The sequence below is a fragment of the Mus caroli genome, chromosome 3 (genome assembly GCF_900094665.2).
Source record: "Mus caroli chromosome 3, CAROLI_EIJ_v1.1, whole genome shotgun sequence".
In the NCBI taxonomy this organism is placed as follows: domain Eukaryota; kingdom Metazoa; phylum Chordata; class Mammalia; order Rodentia; family Muridae; genus Mus; species Mus caroli.
In genome coordinates this window covers 98,093,367-98,110,521 of record NC_034572.1, presented here as the reverse complement: position 1 = coordinate 98,110,521, position 17,155 = coordinate 98,093,367, and the positions used below count along the sequence as shown (strand labels likewise).

At 40.6% G+C, this 17,155-nt stretch overlaps 1 protein-coding gene across 1 annotated transcript in view; it reads left to right on the top strand.

Annotated features, from left to right (window-relative positions):
• The window catches only part of Magi3 (membrane associated guanylate kinase, WW and PDZ domain containing 3), a 192,090-nt gene extending 178,817 nt beyond the window's left edge, over positions 1–13,273 (top strand). The window contains exons 17-21 of the mRNA XM_021159113.2: positions 3,253–3,355; positions 4,063–4,189; positions 4,708–4,851; positions 7,478–7,616; positions 8,991–13,273. Of these exons, the coding sequence (XP_021014772.1) occupies positions 3,253–3,355; positions 4,063–4,189; positions 4,708–4,851; positions 7,478–7,616; positions 8,991–10,090 (1,613 nt within the window). The 3' untranslated portion in view covers positions 10,091–13,273. The remainder of the gene's footprint in view (positions 1–3,252; positions 3,356–4,062; positions 4,190–4,707; positions 4,852–7,477; positions 7,617–8,990) is intronic.
• The last annotated feature ends 3,882 nt before the right edge of the window (positions 13,274–17,155 follow it).

The following is a 17,155-nucleotide window of genomic DNA, read 5'->3' as shown; positions in this document are numbered from 1 at the left end:
AAAAATGTGCACTGGAGCAAAATGTATGGCATCGTTTGTGTTCTTTCCCCATTGGGTCTCAGTTTCTTCCTACTTGGTGCACACACTGCACTCTGATCTGTGCATCTTTTAAAGTGCACTGTCTGGAGTGTGTATTGTCCTTACTCTTGCAGCTGTATAGGTGGATGGTTCTATGTTAGAGATTGCTATTCTGGGGCCTAGTCTCACAACTATGGGATTTGTTTTGTTTTCCAGGGTTCAATCAAAGATTCTACGATTCCTCATGTCATCTCTCCTTTTTTCTTTTTTTTCTTTTTTTTTTTTGGTTTTTTCGAGACAGGGTTTCTCTGTGTAGCCCTGGCTGTCCTGGCACTCACTTTGTAGACCAGGCTGGCCTCGAACTCAGAAATCCGCCTGCCTCTGCCTCCTGAGTGCTGGGATTAAAGGCGTGCGCCACCACGCCCGGCTTCCTTTTTTCTTTTAACTAAGATAAACTCACATGTTATAAAACTCATCACAACATGCTGTCCAGTGCTGTTCTAGAGGGCTACTGGGGGAGGTATCATTTTTCTTTTGTTTAAGTTTATCCACAAGGTTGTCTAACCATCACCGCTAATTTCACATTTTATAAGCTCCCAAAAGAAACCCCATAATCATTAACAGTTACTTCCCATTTTCTTCTAATGCTATCCCTCAGCAACCACACATCTGCTGTTTGCCTCAGGACATTTCTTAGACATTTTACTTTAGTGGAATCAGGTAGTACAGGACCTTGTCTATTTTGCTTCTTTCTCTAGCAAACATTCAAGGTTCAACTTCACTGTAATCTTTATCATTCCTTTTATACATAATAATATAAAGTCCATATTACATATACATCCTTTTACTTTCCAATTAATCATTTGATAGAAATTTGTTCCTTCTTTTTATTGTGAATTTCATCTATTACTGTACATATTTTCCTGCAATGCATGATTTCATTTCTCTTGAGTTTTTCCTAAAGTTAGAATTGTCAGGTCATGCTGTGTACTCTCATGTTTGGCTTTTTAAGGAGTTGCCAAATGATTCCTTTAGCCAGCTACACCATCTTATACTCTCACCAGCCATGTATGAAGGAGGCGTCCAGTTTTGTCAGATCCTCCACACCACTTATTTTCTGGTTGGTTGTTTTCTCATAGTGGCCTTTCTAATGATGGGAAGTGGTATTTCACTATGCTTTGGCTTCACATGTCACTGACAACTAGTAATGTTAATTTAGCATCTTTTCCTGGGCTTTGGAGAAATGGCTATTCAAATCATATTTCACTTGCCTTATGTTGTATTATAAGTTCTCTTTACTTATTCTGACGCTAGATCTTTTTCAGGTGTGCAGCTTTCATATGTTTGTGTCCCAGCCTGCATTTGTCTTCACACTTTCTTATTACTCACCCTTTGATGCACAAACATTTGCGTGTCAGTGAAGACCGACTCATTTATATTGTTTTTGCTGTTTTGTGCGTTGTTCTTAAAGCATTCTGTACATATCCACATTGTAGCTAGGTAGTTTCCCATGGGTGTTCACCTCGTCTTACCTGTCTGCTTCCCACATTGCTCCCAGCTCCGAATATCAAAAAAAAAAAAGGCCTGTGGTACACATTTCTATGTGTATCCTATAAAACAGCATGAGAATTTCTGGAAGTAGAATTACTTGCTCCTTCGATGAGTATTAACATACCATTTGGCTCGATGCTATGTTTCCATAACTGCTGCAGCCATCTCTACCTACACTAAAACACCACAGTTCCTTCCTGAGCCCTTATTCCATGGTCTTTACTTGGCATTATCAGCTTGTCTGTGTGTAGTGTGGTCAGCATTGTGCAAAAACTATGATCACAGTGTGCTTAAGCAGTCGGATGGATCCCACAGAGAAACTGACATATTGAACACGAGGTGAAATGGAAAGGCTTGTTCCAGGTGACGATTCTAAATTTGGTTAGAATCTTGTATGTGACAGAAGGTTTTCCTTAAGACTTAAAGCAGGACAGTTGGCCTGTTTCATGGGTTATGTTAAAACTAGAGGCTCAGGAACTGAGGGAAGTTCAAAACTGGTAACAAGAAAAGCATGAGCTATAACCTGCTCAGTCAGTATAATATCACTTGTATGTATGTTTCGAGAACTGACCATTTGGTATTGGATAACTAATTGGGTATGTCCTTCTCTGCGGAAGACTGCTCCTTCTGCTTCCAGAGATCCTCAGTTGCCTGCAGTTGTGTGGGTCAAGGCCTCGTGAGCTTCTCTCCTATCCACTTCTGCGTGTCAGTGATGTCATCCCTCTCAGCTCAGGTTTCGGTAGTCATGTTGATACTTTTGTAACTTCTGACATTACTAGGAGACATAGTCTCACAGCAAACCGATCCTCTGGATCTTACAAACTTTCCACCCACTTTCCACAATGGTCTCTGAGTCTCTGGTGAAGGATGCTTTGTAGATGCATCCTCAGGTGCTGGGCTCCACAGCATTTTGATTGATTGTGGTTTACTGTGGTTGTAGTGGCCTCATTTGTTGCAAAGAGACATTCTTTGATGAGGTGTAAAGACTATACTTCTCTGTGGGTATGGGTATAATGACAAATGTTTAGATTATTGTTGGTGATTTTTCTGATTTAGTAAATCAACGGCTGTAGATGCTTCTTAATAACCCTGACTTCAATAACACAGAGTAGTTAGCTAGGTTTCTAGTACAACGCATGGTTTCCTTTCCCTCTTGCTGAATGGGTTTTACAGTCCAGTCATTCACACACACACACACACAACTCTCTGGATGACTTTGTGATCTTTGATGCTAAGTGCCAGGCAGAATAACTTCCTCTGTAGAAATGCAAGTTCCAGATGTGTATAGTTTGCAGGGTGACCTCTGTGCTCCAGCATCTTGAGAGTTAGAACTGTCAGGAAGGAAAACCTTCTGTGCTCTGGAAACCTAGAACAGAGTAGCCTCTGGAGCTCTGTCCTCTACACAGATATGACTGATGTGTGCAGCTCTGGTTTCCATGGTATGGAAAAGACAGGGGTGAAAATGTGAAATAAAAAAATGGCTGCTGTTCTCTTAAAACATAAATGTTACTTAAAGCCAGAGGAGGAGGGCATCACTGTTCCAATTCCAAAAAATAACAGTGCAGTTCTGTGGAAGCCCTAGAGATGGGAACTGTAACCGTCACTGTTGTTTCCTTAAGATCCACTTGGTCTTCATGTTGTCATGTACAGATTCTGATTTCTCTTGTTTTCTCATTTAAACAGAGCATCATGGTCCACCATCAGGAACAAACTCAGCCAGGCAGAGCCCAGCACTGCAGCACAGGCCCATGGGACAGGCACAAGCCAACCACATACCTGGGGACAGGTGTGGCTATTCTCAGGTTTTGGGTTTTCTCATCTTCCTGCTTTTCACTATCCCACTCCCAGGCAGTAATGCACAAGCCAGATAGGCAAGTCTGGAAGAAAGCTGTTGGGTATCTCATCCTCACGGTCCTTCCCAGTGCCTGCTGCCCTTTCACACCCTCCCCCCACTTCCCAGCCTCCATGCTAGGCACAACAGTGATAGTCAGCCCTGAGGCAGCACCTAGCCTACTTCTCTGGTAAGACTTTATAGTAGGGGAGCCCAGCCCACCTGAGTCAGTCTTCTCAAACTGCCTTACACTTGCGCAGTAATTTGAACAAATTTTTCCTCTGTTAAAAATATTATTCATAAAAGAAAACTAGGTTCCCAGAAATTCAGCATCTTCCCAGGCCTTGGGGCTTCAAAAGGTCCATTTCTCATGGTGACAAGGTCACAGTGTCTGCCCCCGGTTCAGTTATTTTGAGTGCAGCTTTCTTTGAGAGCAACTCCATCAAATACCACTGAAGGAAGGGGATGGGGTTCAGTGTGTAACCTACCCTGGAGAGAAGGAGCAGTCTTTTTTTCCTAGCAATTCGGGTTCTAGAGATAGTCTGTTTACAGCAGCTTGTCAGGATAGAGGATGGTAAGTCTCAGCCTGGAGAGGAGTTGATCTGCTTTTCAGACTGTTTCTCATTTTCTCAGTGCAGAACATAACTTGGTTTCTCTCACAGAATTGCCCTAGAAGGTGAAATTGGGAGAGATGTCTGCAGTTCTTACAGACATTCCTGGTCTGACCATAAGCACCTTGCGCAGCCTGACACTGCAGTGATTTCAGTTGTGGGCAGTCGGCACAATCAGGTAAACACAGACACCCTGGTGCTGATTTTCTGGGTTGCTGAATCACTGACATTGGTGTTTTATTACGAATCTGTTCGGATACATTTGCTTCCAAAATTACTAATTTTTACAGGACTGTGGTTAATGTGGTTGTCATTCACTACACCATACAAACAGAGAAGTCAGAACCGAGGTTAAGTATGCACAAGTGCATAGTTTTAGCTAATTGGGGGGGGGGGGGGGCTTTTGCTTGCTTTTCAGGAAAATTTGTAAAAAATCTCTGTAAAGTGGGTGCTTTCAAATATTCTGTTCTCTTAATTGTTCTGTTGAACATTGACTGACTATAAGAAGGCATATTCTTCAAATGAATCCATTTGACTTTTATGACACTTAAGTAGCAGCCCCAGCTACCATTCCTTTCTTGCCACTTAGAACTGTATCAAGAGTAAACACTATTTCCCTCAGCTATAAAGCACATTCTCTTCAGGACACATCAGAAGCAGTGCGTGAGAGCACTCTGTCATGCTTCCTTCCCCCAGAGCCTCGGCTGTTACCCTGTGGAGCTGGAGAGAGGCCCTCGAGGCTTCGGGTTCAGCCTCCGCGGAGGGAAGGAGTACAACATGGGGCTGTTCATCTTGCGCCTGGCCGAGGATGGGCCTGCCATCAAAGACGGCAGGATTCACGTGAGTTGACTTTTATTTGCAACCTTTGCTTTTGCCTGTAGGCTGGAAAGTTCTAGAAGGAACTGCTTTAGAGGGAATGCAGAAACCCCTTACACAGGAAACGGGTTTCTGCAGCCGCATGCCACCATTGTGCTTCCCCAGTTAGCCAGGGTTCAGAGCCTGATGGCTTCTCTGTGTGTCCAGAAGAACAGTCAGTACAGGGCAGCTGGATCAGTAAATCAAATCTCTTCCATCTTAGTACAAGTCCTGAAGACAGCAGGCTAAAAGGACTCTACAGTTTCTTCTAGACATAAGAAGCCCAGGGAGGTTTCCTACTTAGATCCCTACAGAGGCAAAAGCCTCTGGCCCTGCCACCCGTTACAGTTATTAGACAGCGTTCACTCCGTGCTGTTCCATCACAGACTTTCTCAACCTTACAACACTTTTCAAACATAGTTTTACCATTTTATTAACGTTGTTATAGTAACTGAAAATCACGGCAAAAATGTTCACGTGCCCCTCCCCAGAGGAGTGTTTTCCTTTGGTGTTTACACAGCCCTGCCAGCCTAACAGAAACCTAAAGTTCCACTTCCCTTTCCTTCCTATTTCATTTTAAAGTTAAAAATGACACCTGGTGGTAAGCCTGTTCAATTACGTTTTGTTACATTGTATTTATATTAAAATATGTAGGTTTGTGGCTTAAGAGAAAGAGTGTGACTGAAACTATGCTCTCTCTCCCAGGATGAACCAGCTGTGCTCACACCGATTTTCATTTCTGTCAGAATTACTTTCCTACTTTGTTGTTTATAATTCCTCAGGGAAATGATTCTTTTATCACTTACCAAAGGGGCTTTTTTCCCACTTATTTTGGACAATAAGGACTTTGTTAATTACCTTTCTTACTGTTTCCTGACCTGTAATCTTTATTGTCTTACTCTGCTTTTTTTTTTCATCTTTTTTTTCACTTTATATAATTGTTTTTGTCTGCTTGTTACCATTACTGAATACCTGAGACTGGGAAATCTATAAAGAGAAGAAATTTAATTCTTACACGTCTGGAGCCTGTGAAGAAATCCCAGGCCAGGACAGTCTAGATGGTGGAGAACTCTAGTCCTATGGCAGGGAGACAGAGAATGCCAAGGAGATTGGAGCTCACTTTTAAAACAACAGAACCCCAACATCTGGCATAAAAGATTGTTTCCAACAGTACTTCCAACCAGCACTTATCTGTGGTTGGTGTGTAGTCATATTGCATAGCACTGACTCTCCCACAACCCTAGGAGGTAGGACTCTGGTTTTCATATAACAGGTGGAGAAAATGAGAAAGACTGCTGATCTAGAAAAAAGTAAAGCCACATACCTGGACCCCACAGTACAGCTTCCTGTCTGGTCAATAGATATAAAGCATTCGTTTTGATATGGGGGGTGGATTTTGTGTTTTATGGGTGTTTTGCCCACATGTATGTATGTATGTATGTATGTATGTATGTATGTACATGCGTACGTATTTACCTGGCCCACAGAGGCCAGAAAGAAGTGTCTGATCTTCAGGAACTGGCATTAAAGAAGGCTGTGAGCTGCCATGTAGGTGCTGGAAACTGAACCCAGGTCCTCTGGTAAAGCAGCCAGTGCTGTAACTGCTGAGCCATCTCTCCAGCCCCTTCCCATCAGATCCTTACTGAGTCTCTTCTGACACATTACGTACACATTATCTGAGTATCTTACAAATATTTGGGGTTTTAATATCCAGTAATATCTATCTCACTGTTTGAAGTCAATAAATACCCTCAGTTGCGTGTCACCTTGATATGGATCTCAAAACCAACATCTTTATTCATGTTTCTTACTGTTAGATTTCAACGTATTTTTTATTTTCCTTTAAAATAGACACTTCTGGTAAATGACACCAGCACTGTGGTATCTTATTCTGAGTCCTAGCTTTCTGTTTTCCAGGAAAATGATTTTATATTTGTTACTATATACAATCCAGTAATTGGTTTAAATAAGTGTTCATATTAATGTATTTTCAAATCTTAATTTCTTTAAAGTTTAATCTCTAAGTTATATCATTTAGCTAAAGCCTCACTCATGTATAGGATATGCTGGCAATACAAAAGATGGCCACTGTCTCGGGAAAGCTTCAGTGACGAGCAGCCATCTGTGCCAGCTTTAGAAAACTAAGTCAGGATTAGCTCATGCTTGAAAGCACCCTTACAGACTGTTACGTAGGTGCCACTCTGCAGGGTTACTTAGGGCTATTCATAAATGTCACCTTTTCTAGGGCTTAACTTTTGGTAAAAAATAAATAAATAAATAAAAACAAAAACCTAGATTTTTATTATTTATTTATTTTAAGATACTAGGGATTAGTCTCAGGGCCTTACAGATGTGGGAAAATGTGAATTTAATGCTTGATTTCAAATGCTCAGATACTGACTGGTAGCCACATAAAACTTGCTCATGCAGAATTTTTATCAAGTAAATAAAATCATGCATTGTGTTCCCATCAGCTGTCACCAAGATAGCACACTGTCTAGGTTAAAGACTGTACAAGTGAGAATGACTTAGCAGAGCTGAAGGGCTCTGTTGACAGTGTGGAAATGAAGCTCGGTGCCATTTCATACGGTTGTCAATGTTCCCCGTCCAGGTTGGTGACCAGATCGTTGAAATCAATGGGGAGCCGACACAAGGCATCACACACACTCGAGCAATTGAGCTCATTCAGGCTGGCGGGAATAAAGTCCTCCTCCTTCTGAGGCCAGGGACTGGCTTGATCCCTGACCACGGTAAGCAAGACAGCCGGACACTCACGCTGGCACAGGGGGTGGCAGGAGGGAGGCAGTGGACACCAGAACCCCCAAAGAAACTTACTGTGATACAGATGATGTTTCCAAACAGTATCTTTGTTGGAATAGAATATTTTATATTTACTTCATCTAAAAGCACATAGTGCATTTTGTACAGAAACATACCTGTAAATAACATTAGAGGCAAACAATTCAAATGTCTTCAGAATGCCCCAGCTTTATCCCCTCCTTGGCTAGTTACACATTGAAAAAAAAAAGTTATTTTCTTAAAGATATACTGAGTCCTAAGTATTCTTTGTCTCACTTAATGAATAAATGTCGAAGAACTTTAGGATTTTCTAGTTACTTACCAAAATAAGTTGCTATAGCCCCACTACCTGGGGACAGGGAGGTAAACCTAATGTCTGTACACTGCACCTGCACAGATTGTGAATGCCCTTGGCTTCACTATGTATTTTTGAACTGACACCTTGTTTTTAAAAAATCACTTTGAGAATGCACGATCCTACAAATAAAGGCAGCACCATGCCCATTTAATATGTGTCTCCCCTGCCCCACTCCCCATTAGAGCTTTTGCAGGGTAAGCGTAGACATAACCTCCTACAGTCCCTTCCAGCTGTGACCCTCTGGCTGTGTTATCTTCCACCGTCTGCTCATACAGCACGCGTTCCCAGGGACATCTATGCTAACTGTACTGGTTTGTTTTCACGTAGTCCTAGGCTTTTTCTCTTCCTTCTTCAGGTTTGGCTCCTTCCGGTCTGTGCTCCTACGTGAAACCTGAGCAACATTAAGGCTTTCAGGGCTTTTCTTGGTCTTTCCTTAAAAAGACTTGGTAAATTTGCATGTCTTTTAAATCACTTCTTTCATTTTCTTTTTAATTAAAATGATGCTATTAAATACATCTGTTTCTGTCTTCTGCACTTTTTCAATCTCCCTTTGACATTAAATTTGACAGCCTAACAACCACATTTTGGTTACCACAGTCTGGTGTTTTTCACTAGTGATTTTGGCATATTCTAAAGTTAAACAGTAATAATAGCTTAATTAGTAAGTTTACTGGACCAGGCACATTGGTCCACTTTGATTATTTGTATCTTATTTAGCTAAATGAATATAAAGAATTTACAGATCGTGTGTGTCTTATAGTACCTACGTGAAAAAAACACAATCCATATATGAGCAGATATCTATACGCATCTGCCTTTACAGAGAGCAGGGTAAATGTGAATGAGCTATGGAACATACTCCTCGGGCTATGCAACCAAGTAACATTCACATGGCTGTCAGTTCAAAACTCACTGTTCCTATTTATAATCCGTGAATGTAACCATGTTCTGCTCAATGACTTTTTAGGTGATTGGGATACTAATAGTCCTTCATCTTCCAATGTCATTTATGATGAACAGCCGCCACCTCTCCCATCTTCACAGTCTGCTTCCACATTTGAAGAGTCTCATGTGCCAGTAACTGAAGACTCTCTGACTAGAGCTCAGATATGTGAAAAGGCAGAAGAATTAAAGGACACTGTACAAGAAAAGAAAAGCACTTTAAATGGAAGCCAGCCTGAGATGAAGTATCAGTCTGTCCAGAAAACTATGAGTAAGAAGGATCCACCCAGAGGTTACGGGCATGGTGAGAAGAGTCTATTAAAAGGAGAAAATGGCGTTACACGGAGAGGTAGATCTGCTAGTCCCAAAAAGTCAGTTAATCGACATTCAGAGGAACATTTGGAAAAGATTCCCAGGCCCCTAAAAAGTGATCCCAAAGAAAAATCTAGAGACCGGTCACTGAGCCCTAGGAAAGGAGAAAATAAAGGCCGGCTCACCATTAAGGCAGGCTCTGGACAAGATCCCTATAGAAAAGACAGAGGACGGTCTTCTAGCCCCAAGAAGCAGCAAAAGATAGGAGGCAACAGCCTGTCAAACACTGAAGGCAAATTATCAGAGGCTGGGAGCCGAAGAGCAGCAGGCCACCCTAGTGACAGCACTGAACAGGTCCCAGATGGGAGAGAAAAGTCAAGGGTCAGCAGGAAAGATCTGAAGCAGAGTCAGCCAGGAAAACCCAGAACCAAGTCTCCAGAGAAAAAGAGCAGTAAAGTTGATGAAACATCTCTCCCATCCAAAAAGACTAGCAGCACTGCTAGTAGGGTAGTATCTGAAAAGGAAAAGGGAAAGAAGCCAACAGCAGGAGAAACAAGTAGAGAAACAGTAGAGCACACCCAGATCTCAGCAAAACAGCTCAAGCAGGAAGCTCAAGAGAAGACGGCATTAGGTAATGCAGACGATCACAAAGGCAGAGAATCAGAGGTCATGGACAGATGCAGGGAGCGTGTGGGGGGCACACCTCAAAGTAGCTCTCCAGTCAAGAAAGCACCCATCACTCCAGGACCCTGGAGGGTGCCACGAGCAAATAAAGTCACAGGCACTACTGGCATGGCTGACAAACAGCTGTGACCTTTCGTATAAAACAAAGAAAATTAAGTTGTAATCTTGTGCTAAAAACACAGCATTTTAAGGGGGAGAGGTGTGGTTTTCCCCCAGAAATTCTTCAATAGCAAGTCGTCAGGCTGCATGAAGAGCTTCTGGGATTGCTTAGACCCACCTGGCCTGGCCAGTCCTTTCCTCACGCTCAGGAAGGAGCTGCATCCAAGGGCTCCCCTGCCACCTGCCACACCCTGCTCAGGCTGCTCGCTCAGCAATGACATGATCCTAGCAGTGTGGTCACAGCTCATTTTGTGTTTGTGCCAAGTTATCTACTGTATCATGTCTGTTTTAATCCTTCCCATTCTGATATTTCCAGCCATCAAACAGTTTGGTTTGGCTTGAAGATGTTTTCAATAGCATGTTGCATGTTTACAGAGAGAAATATTTGAGTCCTTGCAGAGGAAGAAATTGTTAGCTCATCATCAAAGTGGGCACTTGCCTCTTCTCACAGCTTCTGACCGTCCTAGTTTAAAAATGCAATTCACAAACATCACATTACAGGGAAGGTCAAATATTATAAATGCTTTTTTACAGCTAAGTAAGGTGTTTAAAGTAACTGCTAAAAATATTCCTTACAATTGAATGCTCAAAATGAGAACGTACTCTAAGCAACAGAATTAACAGCCTCCTGCCATGTTAGCCATCCCTTATGTAGTGACAGTGTCTCAGATCACCTGTAGTCTTGAGGGAAGTGCAAGAAGCATGTAGAAGTACCGCTTGTTTCTCTTTAAAGAAAAACTACTACATCTGGATATTTTGATTATTAACCATTAGTCTTTAATATAGTTGAAGACCCAAAATAGTATGTAGATTTTTGTGAGGGACTTAATCATGAAGCCAGTTCTACAGTCCACTGCCAGACAAAGCACCAGCTCCTGTGACAGAGGAGCTCATCTAGGGGCAGACACACAAGCATTAGGGATTAGAAACAGAGCCTGTCTTAGGCTTCCTCAGCAAGTTAGGACTAATATGGTATAGACTGTGTGTGTTGGAACTTTAATTTTTAGCTAATTATTTAAAAACAAAGTTTTCAGAGTTCTTTTTAAAAATCTAATAAAAATGTTTGCTGAAAGTTGGAGACAATTCTTAAACTCATAAAATAGATCAAGACATTAGTTCCCTGAAGCAGCATTCAGAAACATCTATAAATACAGACATTTCTCAGACCAAAACTGTTTATTTATGGAGTATTTGAACACTCATTCTGTTACCTTGTGAGTCTGACAAATTCCACTGTGACAACTGTACTGGCCCGCTATGCCACATGCTTCCACCCAGAACTGTATTTAACCCATCTCAAAACTACTTGAATAGCGACAATTAGGAAGCTTGATAAATGCTAAGAATTTAGTACTACAGAAATGATTTATTTTCCCTAGAGTCCACATTAGTGATGCAAATCCTATTTTTATTGTTAACTGTGACATAACTTTGATGTCATGTTGTCAATATGATATGGCTCTTCCTAAGTAACATGTCACTGTACTGATTATATACTGACTTAGCAATGTGGCCTTGGAATGCTGAGCAAAATATGGATGTACTGGTTGTAAATGTTTATATATGTACAGTACCTTTATATATATAAATATATATATATATATACACTTGAGGTTCTGATTAGAGAAAGATCTGTAAATCGCTCGTTATTTTTTATATAGATATTAAAAAAGAAAAATAAGTTTGTCGTGCTTTTTTCTAAACCTGTTAGCATCATTTAAAATTGCTGTTTGTGGAACCTAGTCCCATCACGATCTGAATCATCAAAAAGACTGACAATCAGAAAGACAAAGTAATGTGTCTTTGCCAGTACTTAATCTCACCCATGGATAAAGCCTTGAGTTGTATACCATTTTCTATTAATGCTATTTTTGAATACCCCTTTTCTCCACTATCAGGAAAGAAAAGATATTATATCTCACTGGAATTCAGTACTACACATTTATAATAGACTAATGAATAGACCATTTACCACAAGATCACAGAGTTCCATGGCAACTTACGATATTTAAAACAGTTTTATTTATTTTAGTTTTAAAATTAAGTCTGTAGACTTGACTTCTTTTCACTTAGTATATTAACTGCTTAAACCCTACTTCAAAACTCTGGTTAATTAATAATTTTCTTCAGGAGAAAAAAATTCTTATAATTACATAAATTCACACTAAAAATAAGTCCAGTTCCATTTCCAGGCATACAATGGAAATGTGTCAGAGAAAAGCTGCTGAAAGTAGGAACTAAGCAGTTCTGTGGGCATGGACACACTGTTATTCGTCACCCAGGCTACAGCATCCTTATAGCTGAGCAGTTTTGAACAGGGTCAACCTCTAGATCTGATCTGGGACCCAGAAAGCATTTGGCTTCTTGCTTTTCACGTGTGAATATTTTCACTCAATGAAAGGAAACCGGGACAGCAAGACAGTTCAGCAAGTAAGACCCTACCACCAACCCTTCCATCCCCATCTATCTCACACGGTAGAGAACCACGTCCATCAAATCATCCTTCATGCATTCTGGGTGTGCTTTCTCATAGATTTAGAACAACAAAAAAGTAATAGTAGTCAAGATACTATTCATGTGCAGCAATAGAAAGCCAAATGCTTTGTAAACATCTGGACAAATGGAGTTCCAAGTTTTGTATGTCTATTTCTCACAGAAAATACATTAACTTCTGTAAGTGACTTCCACAAAGATTCAGACTGGAGCTTAGCCTACCCTCTGCTCTTAGAACCAAGAACACCTGCACTGACTGATGAGATGCAGCAGTCCACTGGAAAGAGGAACTACATCACAATAACTATGTCTTGGCATGCCTCATACCTAAAAGCTATCAGCTTTCTAAACAACAACTTGAATAACTTTCGGATTCTGCGGTTAGTATGTATCAGCAATCAGTATGCTACCATTTGGGAAGGCTAGCATCTGTAGTTAGCTGAGTTCATCTGGCACATCTACAGACTTGATAGGCTCTCAGTCACTATACCATATTGAGATAAGAGCTGAACCTGTGCAAAACTACTTGGTCTCAAAGCACACAAGCTACATTAAGTATGACAAAATATATGAATGCTTATGAATTTGATCTAGCAGCAAAGTCTAAATCTCATAGTCCAAAATACGGACACAGCCAACTGCTTTCATTTAGCCTTAAAACTCTGCTTTTACAATCTTTTTTTTTTTTTTTCCTTTGGTTTTTCGAGACAGGGTTTCTCTGTGTAGCCCTGGCTGTCCTGGCATTCACTTTGTAGACGAGGCTGGGTGGGCTCAAACTCAGAAATCCGCCTGCCTCTGCCTTCCAAGTGCTGGGATTAAAGGCATGCGCCACCACAATCCTATTGATACATGCCCATTTTATACTCTGTATATTAAAGTCAAAAACAAAAATGCCAAAATTCACAAACCAAGAAACTTGTTTTGTCTTAAGGACAACCACTATTAACCCGAGTACTACCTTGTTGGAGTATCATGTAGGAGAAATATAACACTGCATGTTTGTACTCTAATCTCATGGCTCAGTAAAACCAGTGGCTGCAAGAAATAGAAGATAAATCACTACACTGGTCCATGTATGTAATAAATCAATGAGTTCTCAGATGACTCCAAATCAGCATGTGTGAGAACAAGGCCCATCTGGCCTATTAAGAATATATACAAACCTTGTGTTTATATATATATATATATATATATATATATGATTTTTCAAAACATTTAGTTGAATTTAAAATAAGGTTGATTTGCTTTACATAGCACTAGTGAATAAAAGGCTTGAATCCATAAACTGGCACATGTGAGAGACCCAGTTTAGAATTTTTCTTGCTGAAAGAAAACCATATTCCACTTAGACAAGCACATTGTTATTTAACTCTTCATTGTTTAGCTTACTGTGTTTGTTACCATAACTTAACATGTCTAGGTTTATGGAGTATACCTTCATAGCAGTTTTAGAAGAAATTATTTTCCCAGGAAAACATATTAAAAGCAAATCAATGGATGATTTTCTTATTCTTTGATATGTATTACTCCCCCATTTAGCCTAATTCTATTTTTTCATCTTGGTTATATTTCTCAAATAATGTAATATTACCAAAGTCTTAGCCCTTTTAAGGAATCGAAGCTTAAGTAACTGGATATTACACAGGGATAAATGAAACATTGGTATCTGCACAAGAGTGACAAACGGGAGGACTATTCTTCATCCAGTGTACATATATATGCTAAGCATCTGTTAGGGGAGTCCAGTACTGTTCTGCATTCTGAAGAGTAAAGAAGAAAGCAGCTGTTTTCAAGGGGCTTACAGTCTAATTAAAGGAGACACAAGTCAGCAAAAGATTATGGTACACATGAAGGAAATTACTAGTGATATAACAGATAATTAACTAGGGTCACAATAGAGAACCCTACCAAGAACTGAAAGCTGAGAGCTATTCAGTAGCTATCCAGTGAGCAGTAAAAATACACATTTGAGGAAGAAATACTTGAAAATACCTACTAAGAGCAAAAACTCGGTAAAGGAGGTGGTATAGAAGGCAGTGAGAAATGAGGTTGAGGAGGCCAAACTGGAGAGAACTGCAGTACTGACAGAAGGGCCTAGGAGGTGACCACAGGAAAGGCCTTCCCTCCTAAGCCTCTCCAGACAGCACCACCTACTGGGAACAAGTATTCAAATGTCCAAGGCTAGGCATTACATCTCACTCCAACCTCTGCAGTGTGGAACTAGATTAGACACTGAACCTTTACCTGAGCAGCTGCCTAAGGTCTAAACCATTTTAAGGTGAGGAAAATGAGTCTATCCTTAAAACAAAATAATTAGAAGCAGATGTTAGATTTTGGACAAGGGCAGCACAGATAATAGAATTAAACAAGGAGAACTCCCAAGACCGCCTTCAGATAGCAGCAGTGTAAAAAGGAAACCAGACAAAGCAGGTTTAGCTAGGTACTGGTAGCACAAACACATGACACCCAACCACAATGAACCTCCAAAACAATGAGGAAGGAAAACTTAGTTCTAAAGTTAACGCAGGGCTGTAATCACTACCAACGCAGGAAAACCTCGTCACAAACAAGCAAGTGCAGTGTATGGAAAGGTGTTGCTTTAGCAGCAAAGTTATCTTAGGTCTGGCTGTTCCTGGCACATCTACCAAACTTCAAAGGAATCCTTGAAATGCCCAAACTCTCCAAGTAATTGCACTTCAAAATAAAGCTCAATTAATATTACCAAAAAAAAAAAAAAATACATGCACACAACAATGCCCTATTCTTCAACACTGTAAAATTCACAGCCAATAAAAAGTTACCAGGCACCGGACGTGGTGGCGCACGCCTTTAATCCCAGCACTCGGGAGGCAGAGGCAGGCGGATTTCTGAGTTCGAGGCCAGCCTGGTCTACAAAGTGCGTTCCAGGACAGCCAGGGCTACACAGAGAAACCCTGTCTCGAAAAAAAAAAAAAAAAAAAAAAAGTTACCAGGCATGTAAAACAGAAACGTGTCTTAAATGAAGAGACAACACAATAAAAACAAATGCCCAAATGACACAGCAAATATAAATATGTAAATATATTTATTATGTGGGAGAAAATATTTTAAGTAGCGATGTAGACTTTCTTAGACCAAAATCGAACTTTTGCAGATGGAAAATATATTTGCTGTAGCAGACACAATAGAACATGCCTGCAATCCCAACAGACAGAGGCCAGCCTCGGTTATACAGTATAACTTATCTCAAAGATTAAGTAACACTGCACTGGATGACATTACCAAAAACAGGATAGAAAACTTGAAGGTACAACAAAGAAAAAGCATAAACCTTGGTGAGCTGAGAGATGCTTCAAATTACCTAACACACATGTGTGTGTGAGTCCCAAAAGGAGACAGGTCAGAGTGGAATGTAGGAAAAACTTGTTTAATGCCAAAAAAACGTGTAATTTGATGACGTGAAAATATGATCTATAAAACGATACAAAACCAATAAACCAGACTCCTTAAGTCCAACCAAACCGCAACACAAATAATATGACAAAAACTACATCAACACATAATTCAACTGCACACTGTCAGTGGTAAAGCTGGAAATCTTTAAAGGAGTGGAAAGTAAGCATCAGATTCATTTGAGAGGAACAAAAACTAAAGACTTCTAGTCAGAAACAATGAAATCCAGAAAGCACTGGAACAACTTTTCATTGTTGGGACAAGGTCTTACTTTGTGGCTGACTGGGTAGCTTGCTATGGTGATGAGGCCCGCCGAAAACTGAGCTGCCCCACCCCTGCCCTTGCCCCCTTGCCCCCTTAATGCTTCGGTTAAAGGCAGGCAGCACCACTCCCAGCATTCAACTACTTTTTTTTTTTTTTTTTTGGTTTTTCAAGACAGGGTTTCTCTGAATAGCCTTGGCTGTCCTGGAACTCACTCTATAGACCAGGCTGGCCTCGAACTCAGAAATCTGCCTGCCTCTGCCTCCCAAGTGCTGGAATTAAAAGCATGCACCACCACTGCCGAGCTCAACTATTTTTTCTAAGCCTAAAATCTTATATTCAGCAAAAGTATCTTTTATATGTAGTATAGACTTAGAAATATTTCAGCAGAGTAGGTTTAAACGCCTATTCTGTTATTCAGTTTTGGTGACTCACTATTAAAGCAAATGAGCAACAAATGATTGCAAAGTTGACAAATAAGAGTTGCCTTTGTATGTAAGTTTACCTACCTGAAACATAAGCCTTTTAACTCGTCACCAAAATCATAGTCCAAGCTAGCCCTCAGGGTGAAGGACTAAACTCACTGTAAAGTTCCCAAGTTAATACAGCCCCAGCTTTTTATAATTCAACTCTGTAAACTTAATCTTAAATCTGAGACAACTGTTCCTTTAGGGAAATGGCAGCGAGGGCTTCTGTGAGGCCATCTGCTGAAGCCTGAGGTGTAGACCATCCCCTCAAGAATCACAGCGCCGGAGTACTACTCAGCTATTAAAAAGAATGAATTTATGAAATTCCTAGCCAAATGGATGGACCTGGAGGGCATCATCTTGAGTGAAGTAACACAATCAC